The following is a 20,234-nucleotide window of genomic DNA, read 5'->3' as shown; positions in this document are numbered from 1 at the left end:
AAGGCTCTACTGCTTCGGAGGCAGCAGAGCCTCCTGGAATACTTACTTTCTCCCATTAACCGCACTATAGGAACCACCATATTTCTTGCGGTTGCCTATTAACTCTATGATTTCAGGGACGTAGCTTGCAAACATGGCCTAAGGAGAAGATAGGAGACAGAAGAAGAAAAAGAAGAAGAAGAGCAGGACTTCTACTTGTACTTTTAAGATATCCGTAAAATCTGGAAAAAAAGAATGCTACAGTGTTGACGAAAAGCCAGTTAAAAATGTAAAAGTGAATTGAATACAAAGGTGAAAAACTGTAAATGGCTCTTGACAAGTTGAGATATATATATAGAATATATATATATACTACAAAGGAAAAAAAGAAACGTATAAAATATTTAAGCATTTTTTACGGATATGTGTTTTATATTGATATATAAAAAAAATTAAAATAAAACTGGACAACGGACACCACAATGACATAATTGTCAATTTGTGATTGAAAAAGAGGGAGAATAAGAAAGAAAAATCCTGAGTGCCATGTTTAGTCCAACAAACACCGTGTTCGGTCATGAGAAGAACAGCCTGATTGGACGTGGCTTGTTACTGGAGTACATGAAGTACATTACTGATGTCGATGTTGGGCAAAACAGACTCACGATGGCAAGAAACAGTCACCTTGTGTTACATAAACTTACATTTACATTTAGTCATTTAGCAGACGCTCTTATCCATAGCGACTTACAGTAAGTACAGGGACATCTCCCCGAGGCAAGTAGGGTGAAGTGCCTTGCCCAAGGACACAACGTCAGTTGGCATGACCGGGAATCGAACTGGCAACCTTCGGATTACTAGCCCGATTCCCTCACCACTCAGCCACCTGACTCCCTCCACTGTAACTTGCATGTTACAGTGACGCAACACTGTATTGCTTAAACCACCGTTTAATAATTTTCGGTGAAAGTGTCCAGTCATGCAGGATGATTCTGACCTCACTGTAACCCTTGGTTTCTTTCACTGAATGTTTTGAACAGTCTCAGTGAAAAGTTTATCTTGTTTTAAAATACTTTGTCGTAAAACATCCACTCTCATAAAAAGAATTGTTAGGAGACTGCAGTGCCACGTTTAACATCAGGCTGTTCTACAGATCATAGCCCAAACTGTGTTTGTTGGAATGTGGGGAGGAAAGCAAAATGTGACCACCTAAAACTGCATTTCCTCTGAGTAAAAACAACCATTATACAAAAACATCCTCCGACCAATTATTAGAGTCATAACAGTAAACAATGCTATAACTATGCAACGGTATGGAGAATATTGCCTATTCCTTAAGTACACAATTACTTTAGTATACAATCATCACATAGCACCCGTTAGTATTATGTATAGTGTGTTTTCATTTACAGTGCATTACACAAACAGTATATTTCCTTGTGCGACTGAGCAACACACCCAGAGAGTATAAGACAACTGGCAGTTTTTATCTTAACGTTAGTCAGACTCTAAAGGCCTTCCGGCATCTGGGAACATCATGGTCATGATGTCTGGAGGTCTGCTGTGTAAAGGATTCAAGCAGGTGTAATATAATAGAGGGATTTTTTACCAAACCACCGAGGATGAAGAAGACCATGAAAAGACGACCCAGGGTGGTTTTTGCATAAACGTCTCCATAGCCTACAGTGGACATGGTGACCATGAGTAAGTACACACATTCCCAATAGGAAAGGTCTTGGGAATTCTGGAAGTTTTCCCAAGGGTCTCCTGAGTTCTCCACCTGCAATACAAGTCAAAACACTTTACGTTCAACACCAGAAGCTCCAGAGAAGAGACATGCACGGAGTCTTACACTGCAGAACAATCATACTTAGCTAGTCCCATGTTGCCCGTTTTGCTCAGAGTAAAGGCCATTGCACACTGAGTCCGAAATTCGTATCCGAAATGTTCGCACGTAAAAAAATAAATACGACCTCACGTTATGTCAATCGCGCTTACACACTGCCTCCGAAACTTTCGGCCGTCAAAAAAAAGTTCGGATAGGGTTCGATTTTCTGCGTATTCGCATCCATAGCCAGCATTTTGATAGTTTTTTTGGGCAATTCAGAGCCACTGAATGTTGAGGCTGACGATTGCGAAAAAACGCATACGAAAATGTCGTACTCAGTTTGCAAGGGCCTTAACTTACCAAATGTATGAATCCAGCTGCTGTTAGCCACGTGCTTATGAAGATGGAACACAAGTTCACCAGTTTTATGGAGTTGCTATTAAAAACAAGAGCCGGATATCATCGGTCAATATTGACAAATGAAATTACCAGACAAGAATGCAACCTGGCCACTGGAAAGTTATTGTATATCAATCCACGACTCCCATATGTTCATCACACACATTAATTCACCATAACACTGAAGCAGTACTGTAGATATGCTATAAATACAGTAAATGTACAGTGTGTTCCTTGCACAACAGGTGTTTTTGTAACAGGGCCTAAAGGAATGTCCCATGGGGTAACAGCTAGTAGCCAGCCACGCCCCTCAGATTCTCATCCCAGAATATAGATTCAAAAGCTGTATGATGTTAATGTATTCTAGTGGGGTTCTAAATAAAATGAATACGACACCATTGATTACTGTCAACATCCAGAACGTGCAATCTTTAAAATATCAAAAGGAATAGGAGATACACATTTGTTCCTATTCGATTCTCATGTAAGGGAAAACAACATTGTTCTGGTCGGTCCGAGTCTGATATGGGTCCATTCCTACGCAGAGTTCTGGCCTTACCTTCCTCTGATTGAACGAGTGAAGGGATTATTCTAAAACATTTTGTTGATCTATAAGCTCTTCCTGACATCTGTGCAAAAAGCTTTAATTCAATCTGTGCAAAAAGCTTTAATTCTAAGCAGTGTGGACACTGCTCACAGTTAGCTTCATGATGTCTGATGTAGAAAAGCATCGCTGTAACCTTGCACTCTGAACGGATTCAAAAGAGGAAAGCAGCACTGGACAATCTAGTTGTCTCTTCATCATCCGATTTGCAGTCATAAAACTACATATTTCATGTAAAATATAATGTGTAGGAATTCTATATAGCAATAGATGCCGTTAATTTCTTCCATATGAACATGTTCTTAGATCCAGTAACATGTCTGGGGGTAAGTTGTTTTCACACATGGTTAACAAACACAAAACCAAGTAAAGGCAAAACAGAAAAAACACAAGTAACTAAACAATTGTAATTCAATTATAATTTAACTACAATATCAAATAACAAGACTAACATGCATAAGTGTTACACATTGCATAACAGGTGTTAATAATAGCCCTCGCAATGCAGTTGTAATATAATAGTGCACTTACCTTGTTTTTAATATATTCAAAAACTGTAATATTTCTGAGAACTGTATCAATCTTAAGGCTCTTAAAAACCTCAAGCCTGTGTGAGAAAAAAAGAAACATTTTACGATTCAGATTGTAAACTTTACAAACTAATCACATACAATACTGTATCACCTGCCTGCATTCCATCAAAACATTTCAAATATCGTACCTTTGAAGCGATCATCCATTTTTAACATCTTCATTGGATTCATAGCACTGAGAAACGACACACAGCCAATCGCAGGCCTTTCAAACCACCGTAACACAAAGCAGCAGAGCTGGAGGTGCGAAGTAGCAACAAGCAAACAACCTCAGTTTCGTCAACTGTCTGACTAAATACACATCTCATGTGCTTTAATCTTGAGGAGAGACTCAAAGTCACAAAGCACCGGTGTGTCTAACAGACACGTTTTTCATTACTGAAGAGTAAAAGACAAATAGAGAGAGAGATCAAAACGTGGATTAGAGTCAAGGCAGGTGGACGCTCCCAGCTGAGTGGGTACCAGCCATGACGTCAAATCCCAAATTTGCAGGTATTAAAAGAAAAAAATAATCTAAAATCTGAGAACTCTGCCAAGAGGTCAAGGGAAAAGATGTCCCAGTCATGTGACCATCAGTCATGTGACCATCAGTCATGTGACCATCAGTCATGTGACCATCAGTCATGTGACCATCAGTCATGTGACCACCAGTCATGTGACCATGTGTTGTGAAGAGAGCTACCTCAGGTAACCATGTACACTCGCTTCACACAGGCAACAACACATCACACTACATTTACATTTAGTCATTTAGCAGACGCTCTTATCCAGAGCGACTTACAGTAAGTACAGGGACATTCCCCCCCGAGGCAAGTAGGGTGAAGTGCCTTGCCCAAGGACACAACGTCATTCAGCACAGCCGGGAATCAAACCGGTAACCTTCAGTTTACCAGCCCAACTCCCTAACCGCTCAGCCACCTGACTCCCTCACTACCTAGTAGTTACAACATGATCGACTCCAGCACTGTCTAACGCACACACTGGGTAGTTGCTACAATGGGGCACAGGTCAGTAACACATTCTAGTGAATGAAGACACATGCAACCAGTGAAAAGATGATGAAAATGCAACAGATACAGTAAGTATGTAATCTCGCAAAGGAGCATCGATCATACTAATTAAAAAGAGTGTCATCTCCTCTTTCAAAAATATATTTTGACCCAAAACCCCCAACAGTTGATCAACAGGAGATAATACCCTAAACATCCGCTTACAGATTAAATGCTGTATTGTGACCATGATCAAATACAGAGATGCAGACTAACAAACCTCCACCACAAACCAAAAGATTTCTCACAAAAAATCTAAAAACAAATAACAAAGGAGAAGCATCTGTCAGTGGAATCTGCCTGTGACTGAATGTAAATAGTTTTCATCTCAAGAAATGAATAAATAATCAAAAATAATCTCTTGGTTAAACAAATCAAGTGAAATCCATCTTCATTTGCACCGAAAGGCAAATAATCCTGCAACTACTGCAAATTATACTACCAATAATACACAGAATAAACCCTCTAGGTAAGTCAGTTTTGCGTTTGCGATTCGGACAGATGGCAAACAATACAAATCCTGATTACTGTCCGCAGTGGAGATTTTGGGTGAAACTACGCCAAAGCGTGTGCTGTACAGGAGACACCATACAGGTCTTACCCCAGTATGATATCACACGGAAGCAGGAGATCAAACTGTGGCACAGGTTATCCTGGTCCTTCTTCTCACAGGCCTGTCCGTGACCCATTTTGACCCTGTAGCCGTTCTGAAAGAGATCCCCGCACGATTTCTTGCGCCTCCGTGTCGTTACCAACGTTTCTGAACGCGTGCCCCCATCGGGCCCTCTGTACACCAGCATTTTAGTCGGGATCATGCTTTAAGACGGACAAATGCTTCTGGCAGGACCGCAAAGCTCTCCGAATCAAGTTACCCCGTGCTCGTCAGTGTCCGAACAGCCCCTCTTCTGAGGGTTTCAGAAGTGCTGGTATTGGATGACCCCTCCCCTTATATCAGCTTCCTCTATTGGCTCCTTCGCTCTCTCCTCGTGGTGGGGCAAGTCAGAAGCTCTCTCCACATCCACGGAAAAGACAAACAGGTTTGAACGCCCACCAGGCAGGGGGTCCCAGGAGGGGTCACGACAACAGATCCATGTTGCTGGAGACGCGTCATGATCAGATTTATCACAGACACTCCTGGAATACTCGTTATGATCAGTGGTGCGCCGCGAGCTTAAAACAAACCCGTTCCCATCAGGATATTACAGCATAAGCTCCTTTAGGATTCGCACAGGGAAAGGCAGAGGCCAGACTGCAAGTCTGTTCAGCAGTTGGGACAATGCACAGCTTCTCACAGCCTTACTGCAGTACAATGTGTTCCTATTCTGCCCCTGCCAGTTGTCATTTGATGCAGTAATCTTAGTGGTTGGAAAATAATCTAATGCATCAGAGATCAAGTTTTACACCACAGTATTGCAAGATGAAAGGCTTTGACAATCATTGAATTCATCACAGGATTTAGCAAACAAGCAATAATCCAGTATTGATCCTAACGGATGTCACCCAAGAATGGTGACTTGTTGACTTCAAGCTGACTATGTAAAGACACACACACACAACCAGTCAACACATGTAAGGCAACAGTTAAAAGCAACAGTTGTACTGTAATGTAACTGTAACTTGTAATGGTTCTGCATTTAAAAACTAAAATGTACCCTTCATCATGAACATACTTCAACAAGTGCTGTGGTGAAAGCACCAAAAGCATTTTTTGTTTTATTCACCGAATGAACAGATGGGATCATTTCAGGCTAGTTTCAACAGCTTAATGCTAAAAGCCTCTTTCAGTGTTTACTTTTCAGCTCAAGAGCAAAAAGCTGGAACATTTGGATTTGAAATTATCTGCCATGGCTATCATTTCCAAATGGGTAATGGGTTTCACCCACTCAAAGTGCTTCCATAAAGCTATTAAATAGTAAAAAAAGATGTTAGATACTGTAACGTACCTTATTTCTAGTTTTTCAACCTCCCAGCTAAAGCATAAGAGCTACTGTGAGAGATTTAGGACATCAACTACCGTAACAGAGTAACTTGGATTCTGTTTGTGGGTGTGTAGCAGGCGGCCAGTGACAGCTGGGATCCTTAATGAACCTGTACATTTCCATATCAGAGATCTCCGTGCTTTAACTGTGTGTTTTTGCACGTGGTACTGTATGTGGTACTGTATGTGGTACTGTATGTGCCAAAATGTGGGGAGTCAGGTGGCTGAGCGGTTAGGGAATCGGGCTAGTAATCCGAAGGTTGCCAGTTCGATTCCCGGTCATGCCAACTGACGTTGTGTCCTTGGGCAAGGCACTTCACCCTACTTGCCTCGGGGGAATGTCCCTGTACTTACTGTAAGTCGCTCTGGATAAGAGCGTCTGCTAAATGACTAAATGTAAATGTAAAATGTTCAGACACAATTCAGACGAGATGGATCATGACATGAAGTGGATTCATTCAGAAAGGTCCAGTATATATCCATAGTATATATCCATTTGATATATACTATAAGGAATTATTCCAAGAGTTTATGCATTAACAAGCTTAACCAGAATTATGTACAGTAAACTGTCTAACTGGAGCGAGTTTTGGAATAACAGTGGATGCTAACTCTCAGAAGACCACCAGACGGCGCTGTTTTACACAGAAACCTACACTCTTTAAAGTCATCATTCAACAGCACACCTTTCAACATCCTTCTGCTAAGACTGAGTGGCCAAAAGGTTGCAGAGCGGCTAAGTGAGGTGCCAAGTAGGGGTGGGTGTGACCGGTACCATCTCTGATTGACAGGTGATGGGAGACACAGATCCACATCTGTCATGGAACAGGAAATCACCTCTAATCTTCTAATTCCCTACCAGGCCTCTCTGGTGATGAGCTTCACACATTTAGCAGATTGACTTCTATTTCGATGCAGTGGTCAGCAACAAAAGCCTATTATCTTTACATCCCTTCATGTACTGTTTCCATCTTTAATCACAGACCAATTTCAATCAGGCACTGCAAGGTTTGAAAGGCAAATGAGCTCTGCCCAGGAGATGCAGATCTACCGTCATGACTCAACTCTTCACCACCACATCTGATCTTGCAGCCCTCACATATCCTTTAACAAGCAGTTGTAGTTGGAAAACATGGGAATTGCTATGGGCAATCTTATTTAAAAATCTGGGGACTTTTAACCATCTACATGTAGCGCTTTACGTCTCTAAACACACATCTGAAGTAACTGAATACCAGTGTACTATTGCTTCCTAAACTGAGGCTTATGATCGCAAACTCAACTGTTCTGCCCATGATAACCACTGGGTGGCACTGCAGACTCTACTTCAATCCACAAAAACCTTGATATCTACTCCACCACGCTTGTTCCAAAGCCCGGCAGCTGTTTTCTGCGTAAGAGATGGTGTGGTATCCTTACCAAGCCAGCTCCTGTTCAAGTAGACAGAAACAAACACAGGAGGAACCGTGAAGAAGTCCACCACAGAGTTCACCTCAAGCCAGAACCACAGCTTGTCATTGGCCGCGATGAACTGTTGAAGGAAACACATTTTTGTGAGACTATTTATCAATATTCTGATCCTCCATCCACAGAATGCGTCTTCACGTTTGTATGTTGTACTTACACGTAGACCAAAGTACAACAGGAAGAAAATGTTGAACGCCATGTCGATCTGTAACGTGAAGTCTTTGTAGAAATTCTGACAGGACTCAATTGGGCTGGAAGCAAAAGAGAACAACAAGTTGTTAGATTCCTCATTTGTTGTCATTAGGTTCCATTAAGAAGACAAATGTAAAATGTTGATGTTTCAATGCATTTTTATGAAAACAAAAAACAATGCACTCTCCTTCCCTGGAAATGCATTTTGACCCCCCAAATAATTCAAGTGCAAAAGTAGGTCTCTCCAAATGGGTTGTCTGTTTGGAAGACAACATGCACTTTGTCACACAAGCAAATAATCATATAGGTCGATTTCCTTCATTAACCCTTAAATAACTGCATCCTCTCCTCCGACTCTCATTGACTCTTAGGAGTGAGCAGATTCGACATCCCAGCTGTTCACATTCGTTAGGTGTGTCATTACAGTTTTTTTCCTTTTCATGTCAAAGGAGTTATCCTCCGTTCGGACTGTAATGAGTGCTGTTTAGGATGGATGGGGGGTTAGGGACTAAGGGATATGGGGAGCTATAGCAGTAGTTTAAGGGTTAACTGCATGCAGGGTTAGGGTTTATCTTAAGTGGTCAGGCAGCCATAGCAAGTGTTAGCAATGGGATGCAGTCTCACCCTCAGAAAAGCTTGAATCTGGCACTAAGAATCCCAATAAAGAGAGAATGTGGTTATAACTGTAAGCACATTGACCACCTGAGAACAGAACAACACACCCTGTGAAACGAATGATCTTGTGACAGAAAAGGCTGTGGTAAACGTATGTACAGGGGTGACAGTGCCGTACTGAGAATCCCTGCCTCACCTGAACACACAGTGGAGCTACACAGACCCATATAGGCTAGTCCAGCCTTTCCCGACCTTTTCCACTTTGCGGCCCACTTGCATAGCTCAAATATTTTTGCAGCCATCCTACACATCGGTTCACTTAATTCGCGTTTATCACACATGTTTAACAACACCACGGGAGCCAAACGGTTCACTCACGAGAATTTGGGGGATTTTAATTTTTATGTGACTGATTTGATACGGCAATTTCATGGGGCGGCTGTGGCTCAGGGGGTAGAGAGGGTTGTCTGTTAATCGCAAGGTTGGCGGTTTGATCCCCGACTCCTCCCAGGCCATGTGCCGAAGGATCCTTGAGCAAGACTCTAAACAAGTTGCTCCCGATGGGCAGGCCGGCGCCTTGCATGGTAGCTCGCTGCCGTAGGTATGTGTGATTGAGAGTATGAATGGGTGAATGAGAGGCAAACATTGTAAAGCGCTTTGAGTGCCGCTAAGGTAGAAAGGCGCTATATAAATGCATAGCTTATAGTCTTTTGTCAACGTGCCAAGCATATCTATCGGCGTTTCGGTCAGGATGAATTAAAGTTAAAAATTAAAATTTGTAATAATTTTTATAATAATTTACCAACAGTATATATACATATTTTAATTTTTCATACTTTAAGTTTTCATTGGTTTGGCGGGTTAGGGTTAGGCCGTGGCCCACAGGTTGGTGATCGCTGGACTAGACCATACATGCCCATCCACACAGCATAGATATCAGAGAGCACACTGTTGCAGAGGCTCTAAATATAGAATAAACACAGCTGTCCCAGAAGTCCCCTTGGTTCCAGGTGAAACTGAATCATGATCGACAGGACAAAGCTTGGCACAATTAGCTCCTGTTGCATTCCTCCTTGTTCACTGGGAAAAAATACATTCAAGTGAGACGATGGACAAGCTGTTAGTATTAGTAGCATGCTTCTTGTCAGTGTGAAGGATCAAGTCAAGTCATTTTTATTTATAGAGCACATTTAAAAACAGCCAATGCCGACCAAAGTGCTGTACAAAATCATCAAATAGGGCCAATCAACAATAAATAAGAACAACAGACAAACAACACAATTACAATAAGCACGAGGATGTTTCATCTTGTTAAGTACAGCCTGAGTAATCAGTGATGGAAAAGGACTCCTACGTTTGTCATCATGCTGTTTGTGACGTGGTTCTTCAGCCGTGCCGAGCAAACCTGAACCTTCACTGAACCTTAAGGAGCTCCACAGGAAACCATTAGACCCAGAGAGCTGGGTTAATATCCTGCTTCTCTTTAGATCTGGATGCTGTCGTTATATGAAAAAAGTAAACAAAAATCACTTCCCTATCGTATGACTAATACTCTCCTCAAATAGAACTTGGTAGAGACACTAAAACACCTTCTGGGGGTAACTTCCAGCAGGTCTAATAGTCTAATATTGTGACAATCAGTGTATTTCCTGTTTAATACAGCAGGTTATGTCTGAACATCCCTGAATATGAACTATTCTTTGCAGTGTATAAAAGTCAATGTCATAGAAACATTAGGCCTCATTAGGTCACTTTCAGTGAGCCGGTGGCTGTTAGTTGAAGCGCGCTACACAGTTTCATCCTCCTGCTGCGAACGTATTCCATCCTGAGTCTATCAACCCACAGTCCCTCATGGGAACATGACAGAGTGGAGGTCTGGTCACACAGAGGTCTGGTCTGCTGTGAGGTTGAACAGAATGAGCCTGGTCAGGCAGGGAGTGCTGCAGCCATTATTGAGAGCATAACTCTCTGCGGCCCTCTCTATCCACACCTCCCTCTCCCCCTCACTCTCTTTCTCCTTTTATACTGTTGCTTTACTCTGATGCGAAGAGGCTGGATCTCAATGCCTTTGTCAGACTTAAGAAAGGGTTTCACAATTTACTTTTAAAATGTTCCCATCAAAAACAAAGCATTGCCAAACGAAACGCGATTTTACAAAGGATATGAATTGACTAATAAATAGACTTAAAAAACACATTTGGGGAATGAACGATTCACACATCATCCTTAGTACAGTACAATTACAACAGAGAAGATCAGTTAACGTCCCTGAACACTTCTAGGTCAACAAAAAGAACAGATTGTTTAGCCATTTTCCCTTTTGCTCTGTGTGGATCCCAGTGTTCTTTAGAGAGAGCAAAGAGTGCCCCGCCTGTTGACTTCTCTCTGTCGTTTCCCTCGTGCCACTCTGCTGCAAGGTCTGCCTCTCTGGCTGTACAACGCTTCAGTGGGCACACAAGGCTAATTACAGGAAGGGCCGTATCTATTACAACCTGCTGTCTCTTTAGCCTGCATGCAAGAGAGAGCAGAGCTGCTCCTCAGGCCAAGGGAGAGCTGTGAGGCTGCCCACAATGCTTGGAAGCACCATCGGAGAAAGAATACAGTCTGTAATAATGAAAAGGTGATTCGAAACCGTCCGCCCCCCACCTCCCCCATGGCCCCGCCCCCCCAGCATTCATGAAGCTTCCAACAACCTGAGAAGGGATCTGCAAGAGAGTGATTACAAGACTACAAGGTCAAATAGGAAGTCAGCAGAGTTCAAAGGGCCCTTCTTTATCATGTGATAAGGGAGTCTTCTTCATCATGTGATAAGGGAGTCTTCTTTGACACTCCAACTAAGGAGAGAGGGTGGGGGGGTGGGGTGGGGACCACAGATGGTATATTGCAGGGGACGTAATTCTACCTGGGTCTGTTTGGATAATGTAACAAGAGCAGACTCGTGAACCACGTCCCAGCCTAACACACACAGTTGTCTTCAGAAGCCTGCCTAACAAGATGTATTGATTTGGAAAGCGCCGGGCAGCCTGTGTGAGTGCGGTCAGTACCTGGGAAACACACTCATTTCCTGCGCCCGTTCTCTCTGTTCTCTGGGCCGTACACATGCGTGTCTCCTTTTGTTTTGCTCTGCTGTCTAATGGCTCTTCCTTTCTAGCAGCATCCTCAGCCAGCTAGCAGCGTAGACCCTTTTTTTTTTAACCCTTGTGCGACAACTTTACCTCATACAAAAACAAAGTGAAGCATTTTCTTTTAACTGTTGGGCTGTCTCAGACCCCCCACATTGCAAAGGTTAAAAGAAAATTATTTTTATTTGTTTTTGTATTGGGTAAAATTGGGTAAACACAACGATGGTTCGTTATGAACCTTTGGGTCACGTGACCCGAAGGCAGCACAAGGGTTAAGCAAAAAAACAGGAAAAATCTAAACGGGTGTTCCTTTTCCTCACACTTAGTGAGAGAAGGCCATTGTTATGGGGACAGACACTTCCTGGTCTTTCCCGCTGGCCCCGAGAGGCTCTGATCCTTGCATTACAGACAGTAAGCAATTTCATCTGTGAGCAAGGATTGTTGGCGGCTGAAATTGACAGTAAGCCCCTGCAAGGACAGCTACCTGGAAGGGATTTACTGGAGTTATCAGTTTTAGAAGGGACAGGACGCTTTTCAAGCCTACTCACAGACCCATCAGAGTTAAAACAGTACTGAAGGGGGTGGATACAAAATCAGAGACAAGTATAAAAACTCAACAAGTGACACCAACAATAAAGAACAGAGAATGTCTCACGAGTCATGACAAGATGTATTTCAACATAAGCTCAGTCTGTCATATGACAGACAGTAGACAGTAGACCCTTTCATAGAGACACTTCTATGAGAAACCAAGAAAAACTACTAGAACATGAAGTGGAGATGAACACTTACTCTGAGGAATCGATGAAGTATATTACAAGGGCCCCGATGCTTAGAGCAAACACAAGCACCACCTGAAAGGAGAAAGAGATGGAGAGAGTTACAATCAGGCTTTCAGCATGGAAGCATTTTCAAAAAAGCATTTCAGTGACAGAATGATCAGAATTCCCTGAAATGCTAAAAGGGTAATATTGTACTACACAAAATATGTCTAACAGCATACAAATTATGGTTTAACATCCAAAGTTTGAACTTAAGAAACAGATAAAGTAAAATAAAAAAGAAGTAAACTATATTCACCCCAGGGGTATTTGATACACTGGGTGGGAAATATATGTTTATTAAGGCCAAGGATAAATAATGCATAACAGGCCTGTCAGAGTAGACACATCAGCTAATTCTGACAGTGTAAATAAATAGACTCGTCGCTGAAAGGGAACACACACAGCACATGACACCGTAAACACACCCAACTGCAAGCAAAAGCTCAGCTCATCATGTAAATTGCCACTTATGCGTAGCGGGCTGTCAAAATGCGGCTTCAGTTTCACACAGACACAGAAGCACAACAGCGAGACCCGGAGCTTAGACATGGAGACAACACAACAACACAACACAATAACACAACACAACAACACAACACAACAACACAACACAATAACACAAAAGGTTGTTTCCATCCTTATTCTTTAAGTATAACTTATTTTAGAGTTCTCTTCCCCTGGAACAGATTTCATGTTCCAAATGAGGGGGGCTGTCGCTGTCTTGGTGTGTGGGGTTGCATCAAATTACCCTTTTTTGCTCTGTTAAATTGCTGCACCAGTCCACACTTGACCGGTGGGGATCTCATTCTATTATGACTGTAACTGTTAGCTGCTCCTGGCATTCTCTAATCCCTGCTCTCCTCTCTCTGTCCCCCCCCACACACATCCCTTGTGGTGTGGGGGGTTTGAGTTGTCAGCACCTGCCTGGTCGTCGGTCAGCCAACGCTGGACCTGGTCGCGAGTCTCCCGGTCCTGTCCTACATCTATAAAGTTGAATAATGGATTTTGGTGTTTTAAAAACCCATCGACACTGTATGACTATGTTTAGCCTGTGTTCTGCTCCTCTCTCTCACCAACCGTCTCTGGAGGAGGGGATCCCTCTCTGAATTGCTCCTCCCAAGGTTTCTTCCATTTTTTTCTCCTGTTGAGTTTTTTGGGAGTTTTTCCTTGTCTTCCTTGAGGGTTTAGGTTGGTTGAGGGGCAGTTCTATGGGCATATGTGAAGCCCTCTGTGACATGCTTGCGTGTAAAAAGGGCTATACAAATAAATTTGATTTGATTTGAATAACAAAACCAGGGCACTGCCTCTCTCTGCCTCTCTCTGCCTCAGTCGGTGAGGAATAACTAAAGTATAGAACAGTACACATCACTAGTCTACACCTCGTCTGAACAGATTGGGAGAGGAGCTGGTTTAATATACACCTGCTGTGGAGGTGTTAGTGAACAAAGCAGATGTTGTCATGTTGACAACGCGAGGCTCTGCAGCTGAAACTCAATCAGTGTGAAGTGGAAGGAGCTGGAAACTGAGCTAAACTCCAGGAGCCAACAGTGGATCCTGGGAACAAGCGGCCACGTCTGGCATCGCATGACTTATTTACTGTTGACATTAGTCTGTCAATCACACAAAGGAAAGGGTCGGTCTGCTTAGGTTTCCTCTGTTAGTTTCCATTATACCTATTGAGTGCTGTGCATTGGTAATTGCCAACCCTAGAGATATTCTTTCCATTTAGACACTACAAACTTAACTGTATCTCTGTTGAATCTGGTCAGGATTAGTAGACATTTGTTGATAGGTAAATTATTCATCGAGCATACTGAGACCATGTACTGAAGCACAGTATCTGAAAAGTGTTACAGGCTGTTTCAACTGAGGGCAAAACCTCTGTCAGTGAACTGGAGCGTCTGGTTCCCTAAGTAGTGCACAGGCAGGAGAGTGGGGAGAGATTTATATCGTACTTCGACAGCGCTGCAGCTGTCACCGTCATGGCACACAAGGTCATTAAAAAGCCTCAAAAGAAATATGGTTTATGTTGCACACCGGGAAAGAAAATGAATGGATTTACTTTTCCTCCTTTTAATTCTCATACTGCAGATGAAAATACATGAGGGCGTGTTCTCCTCCCTGGCTTCAGCAGGCTCTCTCTGATCAATGCTTCTGAGGGGCTCAGTGCTCAATATTACTGTTACAAAATGACCAATCTGAATTTAGATATTAGAAAGCAAGTGCTAATGTCGTTGGGGCTTAATCCAGGCGGAGATAAGAGAGGCAGAGATAAGAGAGGCGGAGATAAGAGAGGCAGAGAGGCAGAGATAAGAAAGGCAGAGAGGCAGAGATAAGAGAGGCAGAAATAAGAGAGGCAGAGAGGCAGAGATAAGAGAGGCAGAGATAAGAGAGGCAGAGATAAGAGAGGCAGAAATAAGAGAGGCAGAGATAAGAGAGGCAGAGATAAGAGAGGCAGAGAGGCAGAGATAAGAGAAGCAGAGGTTCATCCAGGTAACAGCGTCCACATTTTACATAACGCGCTAAGAAGTTTTCCCATGACCCTGGCCGGCTTTGTCTATTTACAAATGACACAATGGCCACACAAGCAGCCCACGCTGTCCATTATAGATGAACTCGGCCTGATTCATTTCCATGATGTGAAATTACATTGTGCCTATGCTATTATGTCTCAGTACCGAGAAAACACCTCCATGCATTTTTTATCCCCACTCTACTCTCTTCTCTTCTCCACGCTGGAGATTCCTTTGAGCGCCTCTGGCCACTGGTGGTACGAGTCATACAGAGGACTCTTTACATACATAAATAAAAACACAGACCTAAAAATAAACACAAACGAAAACAAATGTCAGGGTTAACTAAAAGGCATATACTAGTACATTAGCTGGGACCAAGGGGGGAATAACGACAAGGTCTGTCAATGAGAGCCAATGATGTGACAGCCTGTGTCATTTATCTTGGTCATTACATAATTATGTGCTGTCAAAAACAGCCAGATAGAAGTGGGCAACCATTTGTTGACAGATGGATGTTCATCTCCCCACAAGGGGGCATGGTTAGCTAATGCTGAAAGATTTTCTGGGATCACTGACTATGGACACATGGTGCTGTTGGCACTAAAAATGTATGTTGTTCTGTCTGTATGCATGTAAAAAAATGATTGTTTTTGTACTTTGCATTGCTTTTTAAATAATGTATTCAGCAACTATGCAACTACATACTACCAAACAAACGGTTCTGTGCACCCGGCAGAGCAGACGGCTGTTTTTGGCTTCCATTTAATATCTGGTGCTTTTTCAAAAGGCCTAACACACTCAGCAAAGAAATAATATAGTAGAGTGTGAATGGATGAAAAGTGTCAAGACACAGAACCTGAACCCCATCCCCAGTAAACCCTCGAATGACTGCTTGACCCTGAAGTCCCACCGAGCCTCGACACCAACGCAGCCATCCCACCCAGCAGCCATCCCACCCAGCAGCCATCCCACCCAGCAGCCATCACACCCAGCAGTGACAAAATCACTTGGCGTGTTCGACACATTCTTCAGCAGTAGCAGAAGTAGCCTGACCCGCCCCTTCACCTCCACCGCCCCTTCACCTCCACCGCCCCTTCACCTCCACCGCCCCTTCACCTCCACCGCCCCTTCACCTCCACCGCCCCTTCACCTCCACCGCCCCTTCACCACCACCGCCCCTTCACCTCCACCGCCCCTTCACCTCCACCGCCCCTTCACCTCCACCGCCCCTTCACCACCATCGCCCCTTCACCTCCACCGCCCCTTCACCACCATCGCCCCTTCACCTCCACCGCCCCTTCACCACCACGCCGCGCTTCTCCTTCTACAACCCGGCAAGATTTAGAACGCGAGCAGCAGCCTCACATTCACCTGAGGGCAGGAAAGACCACCTGTTTCCACCCCCCCCCCCCCCCCCCGGGTGTGTCTGTGTGGCACATCTGAAATGATCAAGACGGTTTTAATGCCCTAACCCTAACCCTGGCCTCAATAGGGTCATCAGATGTACTCTTAGCAGGTCCTGCCATTCAGAAATCTACTGGCACAGAGAGCCCACTCATCCCCCTCCAGCCCCTGCTCTCGTCTGACTCACCAGCGCTCAGGATGAATAACAAACAGCAGAGCAGGAAGTACACTTGACCGATAAATACGCTGTGCTGGTTGGGGGTGGAGACCCACAGCACTGGGCTGGCTGGTGGGGGTGGAGACCCACAGCACTGGCCTGGCTGGTGGGGGTGGAGACCCACAGCACTGGGCTGGCTGGTGGGGGTTTACCACTGGGGCTTTTATTCTGCTCCGACTGACACGTCTGTGCTACTCAAGAATGAGCTGTAACTAACCTAAATTGTTTTATGAACCAATTTATTGTTAGTGTCAGGAGTGCTAGATTTGTGTTGGGGGCAAAAATCCTATAAGATAGTAGCTTTCCAGGAACTGTGATGGAGAGTTCTTGGATCACTTTAATCCTCAATTCAGTTCAGTTTAGTTCCGTTTTCGGTTGCTAGGGTGCCATTTTGTCATTGTAACTTTTACTGTGGGACGTTCTTACTCTCCATAGCGATAAAACTGTCCTGGCTCTTTTGGGATTATCACCGTTGTACAGAACACTGGCGTCAGGAAATATGTCTCCAGTTCTGCTTTCATCAGAACAACACTCAAACACGTCATGTTTACTTCCTGATAACACCATTTTCCGACCAGTTACTAAGAGATATTTTTCAACTCGGAAGTTGAAAGGTAGTTTCTGCGAGCAAATAAAGTTCTACCCTCAGAACATGATGGAACGGCAACAATGATTTTACTCAAATACAAATATTCCTAAATGAGGAAAGCTCTCTATGAGCGCATTATATCAAATAGCTGTCACAATTGCCATTTATAACCCAAGAGGTTTTCAATAGGGGATCAACTAATACATATAACCAGACTAAATGGATGCAGAGACCAGACCCGGCTCAGAACATCCACACAGCTGAGAACATCCACACAGCGGAGAACATCCACACAGTGAGAACATCCACACAGGGCCCCATACCCAGCAGGACCCCTGACTGACATCTCAAATACGTTCATAATAATAGTAACAATGTTGTGTGGGATTTTTTATGGAAAACACTCACACATCCACATTCAGACCCAATATTTTAGCAGTAATGTTATTACTATACCCCCACTCCCCCCCCCCCCACACACACTGGAAAGGTTGATCAAATTGCTGAAATAATTTGTGGAGATCTCTTTCTGGTCCCTTCGGCTGGAGCATGTTTTCAGAAACCCTGTTAAAAGCCCTGAAGACCTGTATGGCCTATCAAATGAACCCTCTGGGAAAAACAGGTGACCTGACAAACAATGTTTAATGATTCAACGGGTAACCTTGAACCTCTGTTAGCTCTAAAAAAGAACACAGCGATCGCTCGAAACAAAACAAGCCACATTCAGGGGTCAGCGTTCCCCTTCCACAATGCCAAAGGTCAGAGTCCGTTCCAACCTCCCATTGGTGGGATGCCTGAGATTCGTAAGGGCTCAACTCTGTCCATCTTTGTACCACGGTGCAAAGCCCTCATTCCCGTGTCCATTTTGGTAGCGCTGAGTTATCCTACCAGGGACTGTGGTTTCATGAATGAACCCGACAGACTACACATTACACTACGTGGTTCAGCGTTTATTAAAACACATTTATCAACAACTAGTTGTTGCTTGGAGGCCAGCATGTGACCAAGAACCCTGTCATCTCGCCCAAAATAACCGAAGCATCCAGCTCCCCTGAGAAATACCTGGCTGATGAAATCATTCTCCACAGCCACCAAGCCTAGCTGTACCAAGACAGTGCTAGGACATTGTTAAACTGAAATACCGTACAATAACTAACTGAATGAATTGAACATATAAAAGAATGATCCATTGACTGTATAGGGCAATGCATATTTTTGGTAGGTTTTCAACTGTTCAAGAGACCTGGAGCATCATTCCTAGCCTGAAAAAGGACTGCTAAGACAGCTGCTCCCTTGTTTACAATCGTTCTCGGAGGTACACTCCCAGCTTGAAGTGATAACAGCACTTTAGGATTTGTATGACTTAACCCATAAACATCACCAACAGTACACTGACAGACATCCAAAGAGCATTCAAGACATTTACAATATCATCGACATGTAACTCGAAGCTCGTTTCAAATCGACACCGTAAATGTTATTGGACTACCAGACGTATCTTCGTGTTAAACGCCTATAAATAGTGGAGCTGTTGAAGTAGAGAAGACAGTTAATGATGGTTAGATGGTGAACACTACTACACCATGGGGACATGGTTTCCGGACCACCCAAGGAGATAAGGAGTTCTGACACCATGTTGGTCTAGCGATAATTCTTGCACATCACATGAAAAGATGGAGTCTGTTGGACCGATAATTGAAGCTGTGTTTCTCCTCCACTCTTCCTGCGTCTTTGCTCCTTGCTATGAGCCTTACATTTACATTTAGCAGACGCTCTTATCCAGACCGACTTACAGTAAGTACAGGGACATTCCCCCCGAGGCAAGTAGGGTGAAGTGCCTTGCCCAAGGACACAACGTAATTTTGCACGACCAGGAATCGAACCAGCAACCTTCTGATTACTAGCCCAATTCCCTAACCACTCAGCCACTTGACTCCCTCCACCTTCCACATGCTCATTATTTGAAAGGCAGGCTGACACTGTGGCGATGGTCACCAGTGCTCCAGGTCCCAAAGTCCCCCCCAGAGCCGGAGACTGGATGTTCTATACAGCAGAGCCAGCAGGGGATTTGACCTTTTGATCCTAGCAACAGTATCTTGTTATTACTATATTACTGAATTTCCCGTACCGAGCACTTTGATATTGCGAGTAATACACACACACACACACACACACACATATCCTGCTTGTGAAACTATTTATGAAACTTCATTGGCTCGACATTAGAACTGATGGGATGGGAGTCTGATGGGAGTTTGTTTTTCTGTATTTAAGTAGTCACGTTGTTTTTTGGTTGTTATCATTTACATTACATTTAGTCATTTAGCAGACGCTCTTATCCAGAGCGACTTACACTAAGTACAGGGACATTCTCCCCGAGGCAAGTAGGGTGAAGTGCCTTGCCCAAGGACACAACGTCATTTGGCGTGGCCGGTAATCGAACCAACAACCTTCTGATTAATAGCCCGACTCCCTAACCGCTCAGCCATCTGACCCCCCCCCATCTGACAACCATCATTTTGACAGTTTTCTTTTAGTCACTAACAGAAAAGCTTCAGAAATGATCAAAGACCAGTTAACACAATCGCAGCAGACCAGCTTAGCCTTAAATACTGGGGAGGTCCCCCAGGCTAGCGTAGCAGAGGCCTCAGCTGTACCTTCTCTCACCAGAGCCAGCCCTGAGTGCATAATGAAGACCAAAAAAACAACAACATCCGCTTTGCCACCCACTGAATCCGTCCTGTTCATTATTTGGTTGTACGCGAGAGTCCGACAAACAGCATAATCAGGTTCGACTGTCCCTCCCGAAGAGGCTTCTGCCGTTGTTTATCAAACACAACCATGTTGGCCATCGACAA

General features: G+C 43.8%; 1 protein-coding gene across 13 annotated transcripts in view; it reads right to left on the bottom strand.

Moving 5' to 3' along the window:
- LOC134031325 (calcium-activated potassium channel subunit alpha-1a-like) overlaps window positions 1-20,234 on the bottom strand; it is a 61,839-nt gene that overhangs the window by 24,422 nt on the left and 17,183 nt on the right. For 8 of the 13 annotated variants that reach the window (XM_062474920.1, XM_062474917.1, XM_062474911.1 and 5 more), the window contains exons 3-9: window positions 12,619-12,680; window positions 8,055-8,148; window positions 7,850-7,961; window positions 3,342-3,417; window positions 2,168-2,243; window positions 1,589-1,759; window positions 47-138 (exon numbers count right to left, since the gene is read on the bottom strand). In XM_062474920.1, coding sequence (XP_062330904.1) covers window positions 47-138; window positions 1,589-1,759; window positions 2,168-2,243; window positions 3,342-3,417; window positions 7,850-7,961; window positions 8,055-8,148; window positions 12,619-12,680 — 683 coding nt within the window. Of the gene's footprint in view, window positions 1-46; window positions 139-1,588; window positions 1,760-2,167; window positions 2,244-3,341; window positions 3,418-3,531; window positions 4,123-5,053; window positions 6,377-7,849; window positions 7,962-8,054; window positions 8,149-12,618; window positions 12,681-20,234 lie in introns of those variants that run through there. The other 5 variants (XM_062474909.1, XM_062474914.1, XM_062474916.1 and 2 more) reach the window with 3 other exon arrangements.

Source organism: Osmerus eperlanus, chromosome 12 (assembly GCF_963692335.1).
Source record: "Osmerus eperlanus chromosome 12, fOsmEpe2.1, whole genome shotgun sequence".
Lineage (NCBI taxonomy): Eukaryota > Metazoa > Chordata > Actinopteri > Osmeriformes > Osmeridae > Osmerus > Osmerus eperlanus.
This window is presented reverse-complemented; position numbering and strand designations above follow the sequence as displayed.